General features: G+C 33.0%; 1 protein-coding gene across 1 annotated transcript; it reads right to left on the minus strand.

The window, feature by feature from the left end:
• Positions 1 to 16,840: 16,840 nt before the first annotated feature.
• On the minus strand, positions 16,841 to 22,024 carry LOC114163911 (cytochrome P450 714A1-like). The gene is made up of 5 exons (XM_028048298.1): positions 21,362 to 22,024; positions 19,158 to 19,384; positions 18,402 to 18,655; positions 17,531 to 17,912; positions 16,841 to 17,447 (listed from the first exon to the last, which is right to left on the minus strand). Exons 1-5 carry the CDS (start codon positions 21,672 to 21,674, stop codon positions 17,022 to 17,024), a joined length of 1,602 nt encoding a protein of 533 aa, XP_027904099.1. The 5' UTR covers positions 21,675 to 22,024; the 3' UTR covers positions 16,841 to 17,021.
• Positions 22,025 to 24,451: the final 2,427 nt, after the last annotated feature.

Raw genomic sequence — 24,451 nt, forward strand, 5'->3', positions numbered from 1 at the left:
GATAAGTTTGGCACTGCTGCTGTTCGAAATGCATGGTATGACCCAAAGCATGTCTTTGAGCATGTAATTAGTGTAAGAGATTTTGCGTGCTTTATTATTATTCATCGGTGAAATATATATATATATATATATATATATATATATATATATATATATATATATTTAAGTATGATTTTGATTAGATTATGATTAAGGTAGCAATTATGTTATCATTTATTTGTATATTAATAATAAAAGTAATGTTGTCAAATTTAAAGAAATAGGAAAGAAAATAAAGACTTGTAACTCAAGAATAATAACTTGACTCATAAGAGTTACGAATAAACAAAAAAAATATATTCATAAATAGTATTAATAAAAATAATTCATTAATGATTTATGATAAAATGGGTTCAGAATAATTAAAATAGGTTAATAAAAGTTTTTTTTTTTCAAAGGTAAGTTTTACTGCTCCCATATATTATTAAAATGACTTAGTTCATGTTTTGTTAAGTAAAAATGCCCAGCCTAATTCAAAAGTCCAACTTTTGGGTCTTTCTTCTTACACCTCCAAGCATTTCTTTTGGACCTCCAATTTTTTTTAAAATTTTCAAAATACCCTTTGACTATTTAAAGAAACTCACGGACATTACACCCCCAAAAGTGCAATATTTGTATAACATTTATACAAAATTAAATTTTGTTTCAATTTGAAGGGGGACAAAATTGCTCATTTTTACAAAAATTGGGACTAAATTGAGACAAATTAAAATAAAGGGACCAAATTGAGACTAACAAAATGACACGTGGCGTAATACTGACACATGTCACTGTCACTGCCACGTGGCACGATGATAGCTTGACACGTGGCAATTTTTTGATTTTTTTAAAAAAATCAAAAATAAATAAATAAAAATTCAAAAAAAATTAATAAAAAAATTCAAAAAATCGAGGAACTGACACGTGGCACTCCCTCTAACGACGTCAACCTTGACTTAACGGGAAGGACAAACGTGAGACGTTTCAACAAAAAAGGGAACCATTTTGAGACTTTTAAAAATTTGGGTACCATTTTGAGATTTTGACTCCAAAATGGGGACCAAAGGCATAATTAAACCTTTTTTGTTTGCTTAAATATATATTTGGTCCCTATTTTTGTTATTTTTAGGTTAAAATACTCCCTTGGTCCACGTTTTTGTTCAAAAATTTTAAATAGGCCTTAAGATTTTTTTAGTCTCAATTAGGTCCATATTTTTGAAAATGTGTAACAATCTAGGCCACTTCCTTGTGTCATTTACTCATGCTTACAATGTGATCCAAAACTTGATTGAACTCTTTTTTATGCTACTTGTTTGATTGCACTCTTGGGAGGATCTAGGCCACTTTTGTGAACCAACCACTTAGCCAAATAACCTTGACTTGCATTGTTCTCCATTGTACCCTTATTTGAGCCTTATGGACCCATTTCCTTATGAATTATCGGCTCATCACAAGCCCGAGACCATAAAACCATGATTAACCTAACCTTAGAGTTATAAGGAACTTTGTAACTGTTTTGAACCTTATGAGAAGCCTAAGTGTGGGGAAATAGGTGTTGAATCTATTTTACTATTTAATGCATTGTGAGAGTTTGGAAGGGTGGTAGGAATAAGAAACATGAATTGAAAAATCTGAGAAAAAAAGGAGAATGAAAAAAAAAAGTGGTTTGCATTGAAATACAAAAGAGAAAAAATTGAAAAAGAAGGAAAAGTGGAAAACAAAAGAGAAAGAAAATAGAGTTTTCTGGTTTAATTGATGAATTTTTGTGGAAACATAATTTGCACTTATTCTTCCCACATTTCTCCATTTTTTTCTCATTTTTCTTTGATTTTTAGCTCTAAACCTTTCACTTTATCCTACCTTAACCTTGATCACATCAGAAACCACATAAAAGTTCTTTTGGTCTTGAGTTGCATTCATTTTTTAGTGGTAGAAATTAAAGGTTTTTCAAGCTTAATTATGACAATGCATGCTTGCATGAGGTGTTGAGTGTAAATCTTTCAGAAATACATGAGAGAATTTAGTGATACACATGCTGAGAGTTTATCAATTTTGATCCTAAATATGATTTGATTAAAATTCTTGTTTTTAATGCTTTAAACATGCTCTTAACTGGTTTGAATGATTCTAACTTTGATGGATGGAGTTTTTCTTTCCTTGCTCGCATCTCTACTCACAATTTTGAAAAACAATGTGCTCACAGTGTTTACACTTTTCTTGGCTCGGTCTCATCTTTTCTAGTCTTCCTTTTCTTTGCTTTCTCCATGGTCTTAGCCTAATTTTTGCGGTCTTCGATCTTTAGTTCTTGATGATTGGGTTTGTGCTCGCATTAGTTTGGTGTCATATGTTGTTTAGATTTAGTTTCGCCCAGGAGTGCAAAAGTATAAGTGTGGGGGTATTTGATACTTGAGATTAAAGTGAAGAAGATTTAGAGTGACTTTGAGAGAGTGGGTCCTGTCCTCTTAAGTTTTCATATTTATAGTAGTTTGAGATACATTATATACAATGGATGGGAGAAAAGAAAAGAACTTTAAAAGATACTCTAAGAACTAGGTCTAAAGCATGCTCCTAGGTACGTCCATAATGCATTTTATTATTTTCTATTTTCTTTCAAAATCAATGCAATCCCCAAACCTTCAAAGTGAAAAAATAAATAAATAAATTTCAATCACTGAACTCACATGACATTATTCTTTGGACTGACCTAGGTTAACCTTTATACTACATTAGTTAAGGGGGAACTTAGTTTTCAATTGATGAGGCTTGTGTGACATAAAAGCCCTATATCAACCCTCTATTAACACAATTTTACAATGCTTCATTTTACAAACATGATCCTTTTCCCCACATTTCTCCACATTTAAAGCATGGTCCATTTCTACTTCTTTCAATTCAGTCTGGATAGTTTTCCTCCCTCTATTACAGCCTTTTTCTCCTCATATCCATTTTCATTACTTTTACCACTTGTCCCTTCTTTACTTCCTCCCTTCTATCATTGAGTGAAACCTTTCGAATGTTTCAAAAAACATTTCTCACTCATTTTCCTCTCTATGCCCATCAGACCCACCCTATGTAAGGCTTTATTCTTCTCTTCTAACAGTAATGCCTTATCCATCAATTCCTCCAAGGTGCTCGTGGTATGTAATTTTAGTTCAACTTGAATTTCTTCCTTTAGTCCATTAATAAAGATCCCTTTAAGCATAATTCGTTCTTCCTTCTTCAAGGGTGCAGATCCCCCTTCGAACAGCTCTCTATATTTCATCATAGAGCTTATTTGTCCAATGCTTAACAACAACCCAAACAAGTTTTGTACCAAGCTCGGTTTGAAACATCGAATTTAAGCCCCTTTAAACTCCTTATAGGTCATTCCTTTCTTTGTTCTTCCAATGCAATCACCATTGCGTCCAACTTTTCTTCCTCATGCACAATATTTAACTTGAAATATATTTCCACTCGAATTATCCATCCATATGTATCATCCCGCTTAAATATGGGAATCTTGAGTTTGCATCCTCTGAAATCTACCAACTACTCATGACTAGTGCTCCTCGTGGAAGAATGTGAGTTGTCGCCACTGTGTGCTTCCCCATCTCCATCGGTAATCTCTTTCCGCCTCTGGTACGTCCTTCATTTGTGAGACTGCCCTCGACGAGACATACTTGGTGAGATGAACAACTTTTGCAAATCTTTCAATTGTTGTTTGAGTCCTTTGATACGTTTCTCGAACGTATTTCGTGTCAAAACCATGCACCTCTCTAGAACTAAATACTCTGGATAACACTTGATAGGTTTAATGTGACAGTAAAAATGAGAATTAAAGAGACAGTGTATTATTCAATAACCAGGAACTAGAAAGATTTTATAGTAAACCCTCCCTCTACAAAACTAAACTAGCCTCTAGTTTGTCCGTGCCCAAAAACATTCACCCAAAAGTCCCCCTTCTCCAAGATTGACCCTTTCTCCTTTATTCCTCTTTCAAACACGTCTGCAATTATGTTACAACAGAATCATAGAGTGTGTGAACCCCAAGCAATGGACTTCCTTTCTCCTCTCATAAACCTTTTGGACCGTCCTAAATTGCCCTTCACTTTCTTTTACCACACACATTTTTAGGAACATTTTTATTTATTCTCATGCACACATATTATTAGGAACATTTTTATTTATTCCCATACCATACCTTCTATTTCATTACATTATTAGGAACATTTTTATTTATTCTCATACCATACCTTATATTTCATAGTATTTTTTTATTAGGCAATGGGTTCATATTGTTATATATGACTAACTTTTTTATGGATGATTTTAAATTTATAAATATTGATTGTAAATTCAAATAATTCATAAGCATGTTCAATAAAAGTGTGTGGTGCCATGTCCTTAATGTTTTGGAGATTATAGGTGTTTTTAGTCGTTTCATTCACCAACACATCACCTATTGAGTAAATGTGAACACTTTCTCTAGGTCTACAAAAGTAACTTTTGGGGTTCATTTGTATGGTGTACTTTTGTTGAGATTGTGAAGCATTCTCTTCTCATAATATATAACATCTTCTTTTATCCAACTATTAACACTTTAACATGCTCTCACCTTATTTATTATATGTTCAATCCACTAGATACGTTTGTGTAAATGTCAACTATTGATCATGAAAATGGTAAATTGACAGAATGTAGCTGCTAATCATTGTCACAAGAGATTCTCAGTAAACTGAGAAAATAAATGAGCACATTGCTTTTATTTATTGATTTTTTTGTAGTTGGTTTTTATTTCATTGCATTTTTGTGTTCTTGTTCCTAAGTTCAAATCAAATGATGCAACTCTTTCCGGTAGCAATCTGAACCCTTTTGATGGATTTGTGATGGTTTTTTGAATAAACAATTCTGATTGTAACTGGCGGTACTAATCGACTAGTGCCTTCTTGGAATGTTGAGAGACTTTCACAAGTCATATCAGCAGGGGTAGCTAAGAGTTTGGAAAGCCTAAAAAAAACTTAAAAAATGAGGTCTTTTATTTAAAATTTATTTTTCGAGCTTTTTTTATGTAAAATTATTTATTAAATTGTCATAATTAATTTAATTTAACATTTCTTTTTCAATAGATAATCAAACTAATTCGTTTAATCTTTCTTGAGACATTGTTGATCTTAAATAAGTTTTTATTATCTTTAGCTTTGATAAATTCCTTTCGGCTGAAGTAACTAACATTGGAATTGTTAACATTATCCTAATCACTAATTACTTCTTGTTCTCTATTGTTGCTTTCACCTATATCTATATTATTATTATTATTATTATTATTATTATTATTATTATTATTATTATTATTATCTTGTTCATTCAAAGAGCATCCATCTATATTTTTTAATTCATTTTTCTTATATATTTTCATAAATTTATTCATAGCTCCTTTTTGTGATGCAATTAATGTTTCAAATCTTTTTTTTTAATAGCTTGATTCAAATTTTATAGTTGACCTATCTATATATTTTTATATGAAATAAAAAATTATAATATATAAAATACTACTAAAGATAAATATATAAAACAAATGTATTAAAACAATAAAACCTGATTTTGGTTGTTAAGAAAGTAAACTTGATAGTAGACTTGTAGTATCTTGAAGTCTCGAACATCTTTATCCTTCTCAAGTCTCAACTCTTTCGCAATAAGTGGGCAAAATATATGAAAAAAATACTCTTGAAACCTATAAATCGAAAAGTACCAAAAAACAAAATTGGGCAAAAGAAACACATTCTAATTCTAATACAAATCCAAAACAAAATAAAAATAACAACAACACAAATAGAAAGAAAAAACATACTAACTAAAAATGATGATGAAAATATTGGTACACAGAGACAACATGAGTTTTAAGATGAGAAGATTTAAGGAATGTAATATGCTAAATCCTAAAAAAATGACTCTTAGAAGAGTATAAAATAAGGAGAGGCAAATCACTAAGAGGTAAAAGAAGAAAATAGAATACATATTTATTATAAAAGAATAAAAATATCACTAATCAATATACTCTTCGTAAATAAAATTATAATTTACTAAAACAAGTTTTAACTCATTAATTATCATTTTTAATACCAATAAAAATTACCAGACAATAATAATTTAATTAAAATTTATTTTTGAACATAAACTTATAATTAATTTAATAGAGCTATATTAATACTAAAATATTATTTTGTGACCTTTTTTTTCTTAAACATAATTTTATAATTAATTTAATAGAGGTATATTAGTACTAAAAAAATTTGAGGCTTTTTTTCTTAAACATAATTTTATAATTAATTTAATATAGAAATATTAGTAATAAAAAAAAATTTGAGACCTTATTTTACAAGAAATCTAAAGTGAGTGTTTTATTCACTTTATCCTTAAGCCGACTTATATCAAGAGCATAATTTAAAGTAATTAAGCAATGTGGCCATCTTTCCCACGAAGAAAAAGTGGCGGAATTCATTAAACTTCCTAAGAAGTTTAGTGAGTGATTTAAAGTAACAATGTCTACAACAAGCAATTTGAAATTCCTACTACTCAAGCATCTCAATTTTTTTTTTTCTGCATAAAAGATTTATATTGTATAGGCCGGTGCAAATGCAGTTAGATCAGATTGTCAAAGATTCACTAAAGGCATATTGAGGCACTCATTAAATTTATATTAATTTTTTTTATTTTTTAAAAATATCATATATACTTTCTCTCTTTTTTTCTTTTTTTCATTTTGTATCTCTATCTTTTCTTTTTTATCTCAATTTTTACTTTCAATATCATTTCTTTTTAAAGATAAAACTGTAACACAGTAAAATTGATAAGTTAAAAAATATTTTAGATCAATTAATTTATTATTTTAAATTAGTTTATTTTGTACTTTTTTTAAGTATATTCTTTCTTCTTGCATGTGATAAATTTGTCTACTTTGTATTAGGTGGTGACAAATTCATATTTTTTTTAAATAAGTGAGGTAGTAAATTTATATTAAAAAAATTATGATAAGAGTAAAATAATTGATTTTCTTAAGAAGAAGATTTATTCATGTACATCAATCAAATTTGAAAAATTTAATGAGAATCCAAAAATTAAAGATTACGAAAAACAAATATCTAAAACTCTCATAGTTGCATTGAGTTGCATACAATGAATTTAAAAAAGGAAAATAATTTTTTGACTACTAAATTTTGACAACTTTCTCTTACGTGTCATTTTTTACGTGATTTCTCATTTTTTCATTTTTTCATTTTCAATTTTCTAAAACTACTTAGAATATATCACATCATGTTATAAGAGAAATTTATTAAAATTTTGTAGTCAAAATATTTTTTTTTTTTAAGTTCCGCCATTGGTTATAATTAATGCATATAGTTGAATGGTCATGACAAAGGACATATAAATAGTTCATATACTTCTCATAATTTGATACTAGTCATGATTTAGTGAGTTTATTCAGTAGAAAGGCTTGACGTCAACAGACTTAGCATTTAACAAGTGATATTTAATTTATATATTTGATTTTGGGATGTGACAAACTTCAGACAGTGCAGTTCATATTGATTTGCGCTCTTTTCTTATAATTTAGTAGTTATTTTTACATGCAATAAAATATGATCTTGCGCAGTTCTTGATCCATGATTTTGATATTAAGAGACCATTTTCTTGTGTCAAAAACGTTAGCATGAAGTTATTAAAGAGAAGTTGTCACTAAAAGAAAATTTAGCTAGTAACAAATAACTTGATCTTTCTGCCCTGTCAATGAAACACGGGATTTCTCTAACAGAAGTACACGTAAGAATGTGGAAGTGGAACCCGTATACAACGACAATATATTTATTTACTTAAAAGCTGGTCAAATCTTGTTTAGAAAGGAAGATCCATTTCTAGGTTGAAACTAGAATCTCCCAGGTCCGGGGGAACACCAAATCATGACATGAAGTCATCACCAAATATTACAGCACCAGCAGCTAGTGCTCCAGCACCTAACCCCATTGCACCTCGGCATGTACCCTCGTACCAGGGTCTGTGTAGCTTGGAGACATGCCATAATTTAGTGGGAAAAAGGTGGGAATATAGCCAACATTTGATGGTGAGGACGGTGGAGGAGGAGTTATTGTTCTAGGCAGCAGATAGCTTGGTCCAGTTGCCTCATGGTAGCTTTGTTCACCCACCTCTTGGTAACTTGTTTCTCCTGTCTCATGGTAACTTGGTTCACCACCAACCTCATGGTTCATCAACATGGTTACGTAGAAGAGCAGGTACCATGTTAGGTCATCAATTATGAAATGATCAGATACCTGAGTGGGGATTTGGCTCTTTCTTCTCGTTAGAAATACAAATTAAAATTCTTTACCTGCTTGACAAGAAACTCCCTGAGAAAAACTGTAGCTGAGCCATGAAGCTTTTCCGTGAAGAATATGGGGTCTGTACTGTAAACTTCCACGTTCAGTGCCAAATCCAGGAGATTTGGAGCAGAGTCCTCAACTGGAATGGCAAACTTGGTTCTCCATACAGGATTTGCACTCCTTGAATCAACAACCTTAGTTCAATATTTGCTGTTAATATCAATCCACCCAACAGCAAACCATTCACGCTTCCAAAGTGATGTTGAATGCTGGAATCCATAGCCATATTATCCCCATACAAAGTCCAGGAACGAAAAGAAGAGAAGTTGAAGGGATGTTGTCTTCTGTAAGTCTCCTCAGATAAGGGTTTTGCAGGAAAAGATGTGAACAAGTTTTGCGGTATTTCAAAAGATGCCTTACCTCGATATCAGACTTTTTTTTATACCAAATCTCTGTTTGGGGAAACCCTCATGCCTAGTTCCTAACATTTCTCCGCTTTGCTAAGTATAATACAGGCATACAGGAATCTGCTACAATCAGAGATGGGTTTATGCAAGGGGAAAAGGTAAAACTTAGCACGACAAAGAAATTGGCCATAGAGTACAAACATCTGGACAAAAGCTCTCAACGGATTTATTTTATCAATTTAGTCTCTCAAATAGACAAATCAGTTATCAAATTTATCTTTCTTTGTCACATCATTTTAGTCTTCTACAAAGATAATATTTTTATTGGTTTGAGAAAGAAAAATTATCATGGATTGAAGTGAAAATACAGATTTAAATTAGGACCATTTTGGCACTTTACTCTAAATTAGGATGTGCTCTGTACAAAATGTGTTCTTGCAATTTCAAATTTTACCTATTTATAACTTGAATTTACATATACAATGAATGACAAAGAAAATGGTAATGTCAAGCTTCTTCTCTAACTAATCAGACTACAATCTTTCATTTTTCTTATTGTTTTATATTCAGTGTAGTTTGGCTCTTTATACTATAGTTTTTGAAGTGGCATTGGGTCCCTCAATAACAGGTGGAATTAACAATCGCTTTCGCCCTGCACAAGAAACTGCCTATTCACCTCCCTGGGTTATTAATGGAACAGTTCTTCTGTACATCATGGTAGTGGAGTTCAAAAGGTCGTCCCCAAATCCACACGCCCTAAAAAATAACCTGAAAAAAGTTGAAAGCGTGAGGTGCTATCCACAGAGGAACAATATTCGAAACTCCAAAGAACAATGAACAACCTTTCATTCTCTGAGCAAAGAGCTGCTATGTCGTATAGGATAATGATACAATGACCCTTTTATTTGACCCCCAAATGACCCGCCTACGTGGCACCGAATATTTTATTCATTTTAAAGGAAGCGGAAAATGAAACGCGTGAGAGAATTTTGAGTGAACGGTGAGGTTGTCATACACGCGCTTGAGAGGAAAAATGAAAAGTTAAAAAAACAGAACTTTGGTTTGCCGTTTATACTGAAGGCGAGAGTGCGGGCAGAGTGCGGCGACAGTGCGACGTCTGCGGCGTGCGACGATAGTGCGTCGAGAGTGCAGGGAAAGGCGGCAGTGCGGCGAGAGTGCAGGGGAAGGCGGCGTGCGACGACAGTGCGGCGAGAGTGTGGCGACAGTGCGGCGACAGTGCGGTATGTTTGAAGCCCTAATTTGAAGTGTTGTTCTTCTGCAAATTAAAGGGTGTTGTGGTATGTTTTAGTATCCTATTAGAAACACCTATTTTTGTGATGTTGTTCCGCAAATGAAACCATTATTTATGTGATTTTTGAGCGGAAATGAAACCCCATTATCTTCCCCAAACTGATGCTCTGTAAATCGTAAATGTTGTCGTGGATATTTAATTGAAAATGTGAACCGTTTTATGTAAGAAAAAATGCGAATTGTTTGGGCAGTTAGGGTCGGGTGGGTACAAAATTGGATGTGCATTTGTGTTGTTGGATGTTGGTTTCGACATTTAGGATTGGGTGGGTAGAAAAAGCAAATTGGATTTGTGTTTTTGAATATGCGTATTATAATTGCAGGTCAGTTGACATGAGTGGCATCAGTGAAGGTTGTGAAGGTAGTTCATGTTGTGAGGTTGGAGATTGTAGTGATATAAGTCAGGTAATTAATTTTTTGATGATTTGTAAGTTAATTTATATTTGAGTACAATAAGTTTAACCTATGGTATTTAATATGTCTATTTGCAGATTAGTTTCAGACATTACTGTAGAACAAAATATATTGGTTTGTTGAACAAGAAGTTAAGTGTGGAGCAAAAACAATGTATTCAACAAACACCATTTTGGTGGTTTGTTTTGTTGCATGAAAGAGTTAAGATTAGTCGAAACCTTCTTTGTGAGTTAAGTAATGTGTGGGTGGAGAGTAGAGGAGGTTTCATGATTAACTCCGAATTTGTATCATTTAAGTTATTAGATGTATGTGTAGGCCTTGGGTTGAGGGTTTATGGAGATAGAATTGATTTAGAGGAGGTTGGCGTTGATAGTGTTTGTAGGAAGAAATTTTCTGAAAAAAAGGTAACAATTAGTATGGTCTATAATTATCTATTGACTGAGTGTGAGTGTCTTGATGTAGAAGATTATTGTCGGTTGTACATTCTTTTAGGCATTTCTGAGTTTCTGTTGCCTAATAGAAATGGAGCAGTGTTTGTTTCACTTTTTGGAATTGTAGATGATTTGACTAGTCTTGGTAAATATAACTGGGGTGGTGTGGTTTATTCGTATTTGGTTGGTAGTTTGAGTTCTGCCTCAGTTGTTTTAAAGAAGCAATCAGATCAAAAACACTTCCATGTTGTCGGATGCGTATATTTATTGCAGGTAAGTTCGTTTGTTATTCTCCAATATCAAGTTGTGTAGCATTCTGGTTTATTGTTATGAATGACTAACTTTGTTTGAAATGAATTGTAATATTGTATGATGTAGCTATGGGCTTTTGATCACTTCCTGTTTGTGAAGAGAAAGAGAGCAGTTAATGAATCCAAATTTCCAAGGTTGTTGCGTTGGATTGATTACAAAGTTGGAGATGTGTCCATAAGAAATAGTTTGAAAAATAATGTGGTACTTTTTTATTATTTTATCCTGCATTGTTTGTGGTTTAAGTTGTTTTTGCAATTTATTGATGTTGTTTGTTTTAAATTAAATTTCAGATTGTGCATGATCTTTGTCTTTCTAAGGAAGAAATAAGCGAGTTAGTTGTGAAAGAAGCTTTATCAAAAGGTGATGGCGAGCGTGACAAATGTAAGAGGAAAGAGTGTGGTGGAATGAAAAAGAAGGAGCAGCTTATGGGTGTAATTGAGCAGCAAGAACATGATATTCGTGAACTTGGTGGAGCGATTGCTAAATTGAAATCAACTCTGGCTTAGAGGGAAAATAGAAGTAAAGATGCATTTGTTTCTCCTGTGAATTTGAATGAAGTGGATGTTCCAAGTGAAGCTGCAGAAGACAGAAATGCAACCAACAGTGATATGTACGTGCGTATGAGGAATGATCCACGGTTACGGTTGAGAAGCCGTTTAATCCAAACTCCGTTCGCAGTTTATAGTCGGAAGAAGAGAACGATACCGAAATAGTTGTTGGAGTATGAGCAATATGTATGTATTTTGTTTTGTTTGATGGAAATGAAATATCATTTTCATTTGTTTAATTGTAACAAGACATGTAATTGAAACCTATGAAACTTTAAGTTGTGTAGAATTGTATTTGTTGTGTTTTTGTTCTGTTATGGTGCAATGAATAAATAAAGACTTTTCTTAAGTGTTTGTGGTGTTATGTAGTGCATGTGCAAAAAGTTAATTCGAGACGCAGAAAAGTTAGTTTTTAAGTGAATCTTGAATTCCAATAACTTATTTAGGTGGTTTGGTGATGATTCACGGTGGTGGAAATATGTGGATGACCATTCCATTGTGGAAACCATATTTGAAGTAATAATACACTGTAAAATCAGTTGCAGTAGTTCATGTACAAAAAGTTTAATGTAAAAAGGCAGTTATGGACACACAACAGGACAGTTAATTCGAAACGCAGAAAACTTCCTTTTTAAGTGAATCTTGAATTCCAATAACTTATTTAGGTGGTTTGGTGATGATTCACGGTGGTGGAAATATCTGGATGACAATTCCATTCTGTGGAAAGCATATTTGAAGTAATAATACACTGTAAAATCAGTTGCAGTAGTGCATGTACAAAAAGTACAACGTAAAAAGGCAGTTATGGAAACAGAAAAGAACAGTTAATTCGAGACGCAGAAAAGTTAGTTTTTAAATGAATCTTCAATTCCAATTTCTTATTTAGGTGGTCTGATGGTTCATGGTGGTGGAATTACTTCGATGACCATTGGATTGTGTGGAAAGCATATTTGAGGTAATAATACACTGTAAAATCAGTTGCAGTAGTTCATGTACAAAAAGTTTAATGTAAAAAGGCAGTTATGGACACACAACAGGACAGTTAATTCGAGACGCAGAAAAGTTCGTTTTGAAGTGAATCTTGAATTCCAATTACTTATTTAGGTGGTTTGTTGATGGTTCATGGTGGTGGAATTACTTGGATGACCATTGGATTGTGTGGAAAGCATATTTGAGGTAATAATACATTGTAAAATCAGTTGCAGTTGTGCATGTACAAAACGTTGAATGTAAAAAGGCAGTTATGGAAACACAAAAGGACAGTTAATTGGAGACGCAGAAAAGTTAGTTTTCAAATGAATCTTCAATTCCAATTACTTATTTAGGTGGTTTGTTGATGGTTCATGGTGGTGGAATTACTTGGATGACCATTGGATTGTGTGGAAAGCATATTTGAGGTAATAATACAGTGTAAAATCAGTTGCAGTTGTGCATGTACAAAAAGTACAACGTAAAAGGGCACTTATGGAAACACAAAAGGACAGTTAATTGGAGACGCAGAAAAGTTCGTTTCAAATGAATCTTGAATTCCAATTACTTATTTAGGTGGTTTGTTGATGGTTCATGGTGGTGGAATTACTTGGATGACCATTGGATTGTGTGGAAAGCATATTTGAGGTAATAATACAGTGTAAAATCAGTTGCAGTTGTGCATGTACAAAAAGTACAACGTAAAAAGGCACTTATGGAAACACAAAAGGACAGTTAATTGGAGACGCAGAAAAGTTAGTTTTCAAATGAATCTTGAATTCCGATTACTTATTTAGGTGGTTTGTTGATGGTTCATGGTGGTGGAATTACTTGGATGACCATTGGATTGTGTGGAAAGCATATTTGAGGTAATAATACAGTGTAAAATCAGTTGCAGATGTGCATGTACAAAAAGTACAACGTAAAAAGGCACTTATGGAAACACAAAAGGACAGTTAATTGGAGACGCAGAAAAGTTAGTTTTCAAATGAATCTTGAATTCCAATTACTTATTTAGGTGGTTTGTTGATGGTTCATGGTGGTGGAATTACTTGGATGACCATTGGATTGTGTGGAAAGCATATTTGAGGTAATAATACAATGTAAAATCAGTTGCAGTTGTGCATGTACAAAAAGTACAACGTAAAAAGGCACTTATGGAAACACAAAAGGACAGTTAATTGGAGACGCAAAAAAGTTAGTTTTCAAATGAATGTTGAATTCCAATTACTTATTTAGGTGGTTTGTTGATGGTTCATGGTGGTGGAATTACTTGGATGACCATTGGATTGTGTGGAAAGCGTATTTGAGGTAATAATACATTGTAAAATCAGTTGCAGTTGTGCATGTACAAAACGTTGAATGTAAAAAGGCAGTTATGGAAACACAAAAGGACAGTTAATTGGAGACGCAGAAAAGTTAGTTTTCAAATGAATCTTCAATTCCAATTACTTATTTAGGTTGTTTGTTGATGGTTCATGGTGATGGAATTACTTGGATGACCATTGGATTGTGTGGAAAGCATATTTGAAGTAATAATACATTGTAAAATGAGTTGCAGTACTGCATGTACATGTACAAAAAGTACAACATAAAAAGGCAGTTATGGAAACACAAAAGGACAGTTAATTCGAGACGTAGAAACCATAAATATCTGATTTTTATCAAAAGCTTAACTTTCATTACATATCATGAAATTGTTTGAAGATCATAATTAGTCGTCACACAAACATTTGTTGACAAACACTGTAATGAATTCATCACCATCAGCGTGATCCACTTGAAAGAGCACACGATCCCCTTCTTTTAATTGATGTTGATTGCAAAATTCCTTCCAGCCCTTCCCTATCTTCGTCGAGCGGGGTGAATCTGAAATAAGAAGTTTGCAAACTACCGCAGTATTGGGGCCACTAAGAACGACTTCATTGATATGCTTGCTCCTTATCAAGTTAGCAAATTTGGCGTTTAGGTCCTGAATGGCAAACATTTAAAAAAGAAGTATTAGGTATCCTAATTTATGTGAGGTTCACGTGTGGTTAATGAATATTTAAAACTTCACATATACCAGATGAGATCCTCGACTTTGATATTGGGTCAACCTAACACAAATTATTGTGTCATTAAACTCTGTGGCGGCATGGCGCAAATACCTCTGCATGCTAAGTTGACTACATGTCCCTGCAAACACGGTGATCTGAAAACGGCTATTCCCAGTGTAGCTGAACTGGACATCACAATCACCGGAAATGTGAAAATCTCTTCGAATGTCCATCCAGCCATGAGTGATTTTGGGATGATCGACGTCCTTGTTATAGGTAACGAAGTGTATTTGGCCTTTGCTGTCGACCAACTCCCAATCGTCAAGAAGTTCATCCTCGAAGGCCACCGCAAAATGGCGATCAATATACGCAACGCTCTAATTTCAGCAAACATCAGTCATGGCAATTGGACAGACATTAATAATGATAAAAAACGTAATAATACAAGCACGTGTAAAAAAAACAAAAGAAATTCAACAAAAAATACACTTCACAACATGCTAAGTAAAAAAAACCACATTAAATCTTCGAAAAGGGGTTTTCCACCATAACCTACCGGAGAAATGTTCGTTCCGCCAATGACCTTAATCAACCAACAAGAGAGCGCCCAACCAATGAATCGAACGCTACCCACCAGTTTTCGCGGAAGCCGCCGCCTCCAACAACCCAAACCACTCTCCACACCTCCGCTATCCGCTTCCACTGCGACCCACAACACCAACCTTTATGGAACGATAGGCTTTTTGGGAAGACAAAGCATTGCGATTCAAAATAGGTTTGTGGAAGCTCGTGCGTCTCTGGTCGAAGAAGAAAGTGGAGGGGAAGATGCGTCTCTGGTCGAAGAAGAAAGTGGAGGGGAAGAAACGACGGAAGGTCGAACAAGAAAGTGGAGGGGAAGAAAAGACGGAAGGTCGAAGAAGAAAGTGGAGGGGAAGAAACGACGGAAGGTCGAAGAAGAAAGTGGAGGGGAAGAAACCACGGAAGGTCGAAGAAGAAAGTGCAGGGGAAGAAACGAGGGAACTTGCGAATGAATGTGTATTTTTAAAAACTTAATCCAATGCATAGCGCGTGCAAATCACTGAAAGTATCCCTTCTCGCTGCCTTCATTTCCCCTTTCCTTAAAAATGAATAAAATATTCACTGCCACGTAGGCGGGTCATTCGGGGGTCAAATAAAAGGGTCATTGTATCATTATCCATGTCGTATATGTCTCTATTTGCAAGCACTCTGCAAAAGGAGGAAGCATTTTCAGACATTTGATGATTTATTTCTTTATCTACATTGAAAAAGAAAATCAGAAAGTACCATCATGCTACCATGTCTACGACCAAGAAAAAGGAGAAGGATAACGACATACGCCATCACCCCTCTTTTTGATATTCTTTTCGATCACAAGCAGTGTTTAACCTAATAATTTGCATTAACATTTAATATTAACCTATACTAAGTATTTTCTCAATGCTTAAATAGAAGGACATCTCTGTTCGAGGGTCATACACAAGATCATTAACTCAATACTAAGTCTTATAAGACCTTAAATGAAATCCTGAATAATAGTATAAAAAAATATTTTTCTATTTTAGAAACATATGTTCCTTTGTTAACTTTATTTTATTTAATAAGTTATTGTATATCTTCCTCTCTTTCTTTATATATATATATATATATATATATAACCACATCATAAAATTAGATATAATGATATCACTTTTACTTTAGAAAGAACATACACACTTGCTCCCACTGACAAATGCATGTTGAATGATATCATGACGATTGTAATTTTTTTCCATGTAAGCTAAACTTCTTAAAATGAAAAATCACACGAGATAAAGGAGATAAAATTCGAGATTAATTTTACCACTCTATTTTTCTAATATTTTATTGCGTTGACAACGATGATCATACACCATTTCAAAATATGTAGAGAACAAGTATAGTGTGTAAAAAGATGGATACTTTTTCCTTCACATTTTGTACTTTATAAAAGCTTGTAATATAATATTAAATTATTCTCCCCAGCACAAGTTTATGCATGATCACTATTCATAACCGAGCATATAGATAAACATCTAAAAGAAAGGGATTTAAGTCCAGAAGAAACTCTTGTATAACTAAGCAATAGTTTTGTGTCTACATCAGAAAACACACATATGTCAAAGAAAACTCAAATGCTTGCAGGTTCACTGGAGTTTATTTGTCCGTATCATCAGCTACGAGCCTCTCAAGTCTTCTGAATGATAATATCAACACCATATTCTGGTTCAACAATCATTCTATATGCTGGAGAATGCCTATAATTAGGAGAGAGAGTGAAGCTAAACCTGGAGATGATAAGGGCTAGCACAACCTTCAATTCAACCATTGCAAAGTTCTTTCCCAAGCACAAACGAGTACCCAACCCAAATGGCACATAAGCTTGTGGATACTTGCAGGCCTTCGACACTCCCTCACTGAACCTTTCTGGTTTAAACTCATTAGCATCTGCTCCCCATATTTCAGGATCTCTGTGCAGGGTTGGGATCAGAGTCCACAAACAAACACCCTTAGGAACATCCAGGTTTCCAATTTGGATATCTTCGTATGCCTCCCTTGACACAAAGGCTGCTGGTGGATATAAACGTAGCACTTCTTGAATCACCATACCCAGCTATGTACAAATAAGAAGAACAGTTTCATAAGATTACGAGATGCAAGACTAGTTATATGATTTCTGAAAACCAAAGAGCATACCGTTTTCAACAGAGGGAGAGAATCTGAATCTGGTATACCGTTGGGGCAATGTTCAGCTACCTCAGCCCTTATACGTGTCTGCCATTCTAGGTGCAAACCAAGAAGCATCAAACACCAGGAGGCTGCTACAGCAGTGGTTTCATGACCAGCAAAGTAAATGTTTTTGCAGTTATCCACAATGAACCGTTTGGAAAAGTCCTTCCCCAGACTCTGATCACTCATGGCTGCTTCCAACAGTAACTGCATCAAATCCTTCTCTGATGAGGATGCCTCTGAGCATTCCCTCTTGCGTTTCTCCACTAACTCCCATATCAATGACTCTATCTCTTTCTCCAAATTCGCTATCTCATTTTGCTTCTTTGACTTGAAACTCAGTTTCTCACTGCCATTAATTAATAATTAATAAACTTTTAGGCCACAAATAAACTCACCATTCGTCTAGTGACATTTTGATGTGCATGTATAAAGCTTTTAAGACACGCTCAAGGTTATATATATATAGATCAAAATAATCAGCATTCTATGATGCCTTTTTATATGTATCACTCTTACAATTCTGCAGATTTACGTGTATGAAGAATTGTACTGTAAGATAGTAGAATTTTAAAGGGTAAAATGCATTAAGTTCTCAAATTTTGGTTAAAACTGATTTTCGTTCTAACGTTATACAAATCGGAAAAATAGTGGTTTCATTCAATAATCTAGTACACTTCATTTTGACATGACAGAAGAACAGAATCTACCACATTTTAGAAATACAAGAACTAAATTCACTTTCTTAAAATGTAAGAACTAGAACTAATTCCCACCAAATCATTGAGTGACTCAAAACAAATATTATCCGTTTTAGATTAATAAAAGATTGACATACCGAAAACTGCCGAGGCCAAAAAGGAAGCCACGATGCTTGAACATGGCCTTCTGCATGCTTCTAAGCTTGGAGAAGACTTCCTTTCCCTTGGAATAAGAATGGCCAAAGCAAACCCTTGAAATAACATCAGCTGATAAACCTCTCAGATCTTTATCCACTTTAACTTCAGCTGTGGCACCTCCTTGGCTCTCAATAGTTTGCTCCCATTTCAATAGTATTGGCTGCGCTGACTCTATCATTAAGTCCACCATACCCTGCAATACATAGTCATGAACTTCACTGTCTTACCAAGAATCATTTACTAAACTACAAATATAAGAAATGTAACATACTCTTTTATAAATACTTTCTCAAAGTCTCCTCTAACTTGGTTAAGAAAACATGCAGGAGACAGTTAATATCCAAGAGCAAAAATATTTAATTCATTAGTGTCAAAAATTACAGAGGTGGGATAATTTAGTCCTTCAATCATTTTCTCTCTACTAACACATGATTGATTGATATTAATTCAGTTGCCTAAAATTTAATCCTAAAAATATTAATTCAGATGAATTAGAAAACTAAAGCATCTTTCATCTGTAATAATTAAATAGTTAATTTTTCCTAGGAATTGATATCTCATATACTTTTTGTAAGAACCAATTGGACATTTATTATATCTTTTAGCTGAAAATATAAACGAAAAAAAAAAGGGGGGTAAATAGACAAGGGGTGGTGGTATAAGGTAGTGACAGATAGTTAAAAATTTATACATACCTTAACTTTGTCCATGAAGAATTCAGCTGCAACAAGTTTCCTCTGCTGTGACCAACTGATACCATTGGCTCTCAAAATGCCATTGCCAAGCATAGGTTCAAGTTTTTTTGTTAAGTAAGTAGGCTTACCCAAAACCAAAGTGATGCACTGATTCATTTCTCGTACTAGATCCGGTTGGTTAATATACAGGTGCTGTTTCATCCCTGTGGAGTAAGTGTACAGTAGACCTGCAAGACCAGATATTCACGTCTCCTAATCATTAACTGTTAGAACAGAAGCATAATGCATGCCATTTTGTACAAATTTTGATCATATATACTATAATAATAGAGAGACTTGATCTCACTCCTGTCATTACATGGTCCACATTTAGTTAACATAACATTTTTTAGTGTATTATTATTCACATCTGTTGGAAACTATAGAACTATCCGAGTTATACTTATTTTAATAAATTTAAGCTATGATACATAATATATTAAAAGGAGATATGATAAAGGATGTGATGCCAAAACTCTTTGAAATTGTATAAGTATATGTTAGTATAAGTTTCTGTTGTTGAATAATAATGAAGAAAGAGAAGAGGAAAATATGAGACAAAATAATCCATAGGATACATAAATCTTAGAGTTGCTATATAGCCTACAGCATAGGCCCACGGGTACCCAAATTGATACACAACAGCTGTAAAGTTGAGAACTCCAAATGTATTTGTCATACAGTTAAGGTATGATATGAATCCATTTTTCTCAAAAATATTAATGACATGACATGAATCCATAGAGGGTGGTAGTGCTTGATTTTTTCCATGAGTGGACAACTTGTTGGCTTATCCTGCATGATTTAGTATGGATTTTGCAGAACAGTCTTAGTTTTCAGTAGAAGATAAGATACTAATGTATCTTGTAGAGCCCACACCGGTCAAACTTATTATTATTATTATTATTATCTATGTTTACTTGTTAATTCATTTTTTATCCTTTTTCTTTTGCATTAATTGGGTTAGGAATAAATTTCAAGAGAGTAGCTATGTATACAGAGAAATTTATACTATTGGTACTAATGTTCTTTAAAATTGTTTAAACAGAAGGGAGAGAGAGATTCCCTTTAGCATTTCCAAAACCTTCTCAAAGTTTTCATGGAATTTTCTAATTTTCAATTCAATTTTACTTTTGGATTCTCAACTTGCAGCAAGTGGAGAAACCTCTTCTTTTTTTTTTCTGCAAGACAAGACTGCAAGTGGTGAAATAAGGAAGGATATATTCTTTTTCTGCTTTTTTTTCATCTAACACATAAAATGAAAATACAAAAATAATATGTAGATTAATTCAGAACATTTGTAAAATATTTAATCATAATGCTTAATTACTTAAAAGCTAAAAGAAGATTGCAAAAGATATATTCCTTCTTTTGGTGCCCATCATGTATTATTAACTTTTTAAATGTCAAGATCATGTTTTCTTTAGGAAAATATCTGTTTTTTCTCTGCCATCCCACCTCAATCCCAAATTGCTAAGTATCAACAAAATAAAGACTAAGGAAGAATGTTCAAAAAGACTTATGTCATGTCAAAAACTCATCCAACTAGGTACCACCAAATGTATAAACACAGGATTTTTTGCCCTCTGGCACCTTGCTTCACCACTAAAGAAGATAACAAGGCAAAAACTACAGAATCGTGATACCCCACCAAGTATTCTTAAAATTAGTGCTCCAGCAGAAGAGCACAGTTAGGCACATAAGCACTTAGCTTGACTTTCGGCAAAAGCTAATACCCTGTCTCTAAAATCATGATTGCAAAATTTTGAAACTATTGGTATAGGCCAGTGGTTCAATACAAAAAATACTTGAACCTTAAAACAGTAGTGAATGCATTTGCTTTGAATACTTATTGCAAGAAAGAGTAAGAAGATATAATGGATTGAGAGAAAGTGTAAAAGTTTCTGAAGAAGTTACATGAAAAAGATTCTATGAAGGTGTAAGTCCGTAAGTTAGTATATGGAAGAAACAACTAGGTTTTTCTTTTATTTTCTTTTTTAACTAATAAACTTGTTGAAAGAGGGTCCAAATCTAAAACCATGCAGAAATTTTAAGCAGATTTGAGAGTGACCAACATCCTCAGCACCAGATTTGTTTAGATATTATCCAGAAAGATTGGTTAAGATTAATGAGAACAAAGTAGAAGGAGAAGAAGAGAAGAGTACCATATTGTTTCCTCCAGTGCTCAAAATAGGGGAAGAGGGTTGCAGTGCAGTCATGAGCCACATACTGATCAGAACCGTTGGAGGTTGAAATAGAAGCTTTGGCTAGGCTAGCCTGAGCTTGAATTCTCTGCATATCAGACAGATTTCCATGCAGAAAAGAAGGTGGAGGCCCTTTTATTCCTTGCATTTGTATCCTCTTCCTCACCCTTTGAGACTCAAGCCACAAACTTCCATACACATACAGTATCCAGCTCAGAACCCCCACAACAGCAACTGAAAAAACTAGTTTCATGGCAACAAAAACCTCCTCCATCTCTACCTTTCTCTCTGTTGCTTCTTCCTTTCACTCTTGTGATCTAAATAGCACACCAGAGACACCAGAGAGCGTGTTCAGCACATAATATTATATATTAGTATATCAGGGATCAAAAGCTGGTTATTTTGGCCTGTTGTGGAGTGTTGTTTTATATATTTTAGCATGGAGATGAGGGTGGGAAAGAAGAGAGAGAAGTGACTTCGGTGCAGTAAAGGGTAGTGACAGATTCTACAACTGTGATTGGGTTATGAATCCCTAGGAAAGTGTACCAGAGCTGAAGGAGAAGGACTACTGTAGCAGGAGCCTCTGACATATGCAAAAGATTTATATATCTATGCAAGAATGAATATATGTAATATGATGATATCATGTTATATTTATATGTTCACATGCTTTCTCAGTGGAAAAATTTATGTTAATGGACCACAAGTCAGATGATTATTAAGGATAAGCATTTATTTGTTTATTAAATTAGTAGTGTTTAACAAGGAGGACTTGCATTTTCTATCATTTGTAGAGTTTGATACTTATCAAACAATACAAATTTATTGTTTACATAACTTTCAAATTGACAACTGTAATGGATGATTAAGCAATTAATTAAGTGGTGAGCTTAACTACCTTTCTTTTTTTCTTTTTTCGTGTGCATTATTAGCATATTTTATATAAGATTTAATAAGTTTGAAAGGAAATGCACAACAAATGAAAGTAAAGTTATATATTATATTTCATTAATTTTATGATATGTTAGTTTAATAATTTATATTTGTCATATATTACAGTTAAGAGTGTTGGCAGCAAAAGAGAGACTAGACCTATTTTATGTAGAGAGATCCTTCCTTATCTTTATGTTATAAAAAAAAATAATACTTCTCTCTGTGATGAGACTTTCTAAATTATTTTAGTGAAGAATTAAAGAATGACATGTGTTGAAGAATGTCAAATTATTTAATGAACTGAATCAGAAAAAAATTAATGAGCTTCGTGTTGTGTTTAATGACAAATACCTGTCATCTGCTCCGATTTTTGGTGTGTCCTAGAAAAGGAAGTCCATTACCCCACACCTCTGCTTTCTTCCTCAATTGGTCACTTTGACCTCGGTCAAATAAACTATATTTTCAAGTTATTTTAGGTATTTGTTTTTTCACCACAATATATTTATTTTTTATGATCATATTTGGTTGTTCTGTTTCCTTTACAGCTTATTATTTAATTTTTGTTTTTTTTTTCTATTATTGCCCAAAGATAGTGCGTTTTATAGGAGTGTCATCATTTTTTTTCCTTTATTTAAAGCAGATTCAATACATAATTTCACAAGTACCATTCAAATTATTTCTCGTCCGTGATTTTCATATTGAAAGGTCGTTTTCATATGTGAGTTAGTGTAACGGATCAATTTTTTTTAGTTTAATAATTGAGTGTCTTCTGGACACATTCATGCTCTTTCACCCTTTGAATAGTGTTGGTCATAAACTTTATTTCAACTTCTATTTATGAATTGCTTGGACCATTTTAAAATAAGTTATATCTAATATATAAATTTTAGTTTTAATTATTTAGATTGAGTTTATAAATCTTTTATGTTTTCAACTTTTTTTTTCTCTTCAGCGACATTAAATTATTCATCTTTTTCTTCATCAATTAAATGACACAATTTAGAAGATAGAAGATAGTAGATAGTAGATTTAGAATAATTCAATATAACTATATTTTATTAATTATATCTAATTATGTGTATTGATATAGATGAATCAATTGTACACTTATAAATTTAAATCAATTCAAATATATTGTAGTTATTTAAAACTAATAATGATATCTCAATGTTGTATTGATTGGAAGTTAACGTTTTGAGATTAAATTTTGGATATTTCAAAAGATAGAAAATGCAGTAAAATTGTGTTTTCTTTCTTGGATTCTTCCTTAAGAATTTATGCTTCCTAACAAACAAAAAAAACTTTTAATGAAAGTCAATGGTGGAAGCTTGTGATCACAATGTGGTGCACTCTTCAAGAGACTCCACAGGCCCTTCAACTTGTATTCATTGAGTGGTCCTTTTCAATGGTGGATTATACAGTTGTGAAGATTCCATCACTCATAACACTGGATACCTCGTCCAGGGTTTTCATATTCATTTTCTAAAAAATTAGGTAGAAAACAAACACACAGGTTGTATTTTATATATAGATCTTTATATGGGTTACTTTTTAATGTAAAAATTCATTTTCTTAATAATTGAATTTGTGTTATATGTATTTTTTCTGTAAGTATGTAAGTATAAAAAAAGAGTTCACTGAATATATTTTTTCATTTTAAAGCTTTTTATATTTAGCTCTGTAAGGTATTTTTGCGAATTTGCAATTGTTATTTATAGTCATTCAATTGTTTTCGTGAAGTTTCCATTAATTGGATATGGAGAATGAGAATGTATGATAAATTTCACCAAAGTGTTTCATTACAAGCTGTGATACATGTTATTATAAAATATATAAGATTGATCGGTAATTTTCTACTAAAATATGAGGAATTATATACATATTTTTTTATTTTAAAATCTTTTGATATAAGCATTAGATTGAGAAATTCTTCCAATATATAAGTTCTAATGGTACCCAAAAGTTAATTAATACGTATACTAATGATGCAACTTCTAAAAGTTTGGGATTTGTGTTGACTTTTATAGAGATTGTATCGATACATATATTTGTAGTTTCTCTGTTTTTGGTACAAAATTTTGTGTTAAAATTATGGGAGTTATTTTTTCTATTGATTGG

Source organism: Vigna unguiculata, chromosome 9 (genome assembly GCF_004118075.2).
Source record: "Vigna unguiculata cultivar IT97K-499-35 chromosome 9, ASM411807v1, whole genome shotgun sequence".
In the NCBI taxonomy this organism is placed as follows: domain Eukaryota; kingdom Viridiplantae; phylum Streptophyta; class Magnoliopsida; order Fabales; family Fabaceae; genus Vigna; species Vigna unguiculata.

What these genes read in the sequence shown, in the direction of transcription:
- LOC114163911 (XM_028048298.1), bottom strand. Translation starts at nt 21,674, where the DNA reads ATGGAGGAGGTTTTTGTTGCCATGAAACTAGTTTTTTCAGTTGCTGTT. An exon ending in TCTTCATGGACAAAGTTAAG is followed by an intron (nt 18,656 to 19,157) that starts GTATGTATAAAT and finishes TATGTATTGCAG; the next exon opens with GGTATGGTGGACTTAATGAT. An exon ending in TTTGGCCTCGGCAGTTTTCG is followed by an intron (nt 17,913 to 18,401) that starts GTATGTCAATCT and finishes AATTAATGGCAG; the next exon opens with TGAGAAACTGAGTTTCAAGT.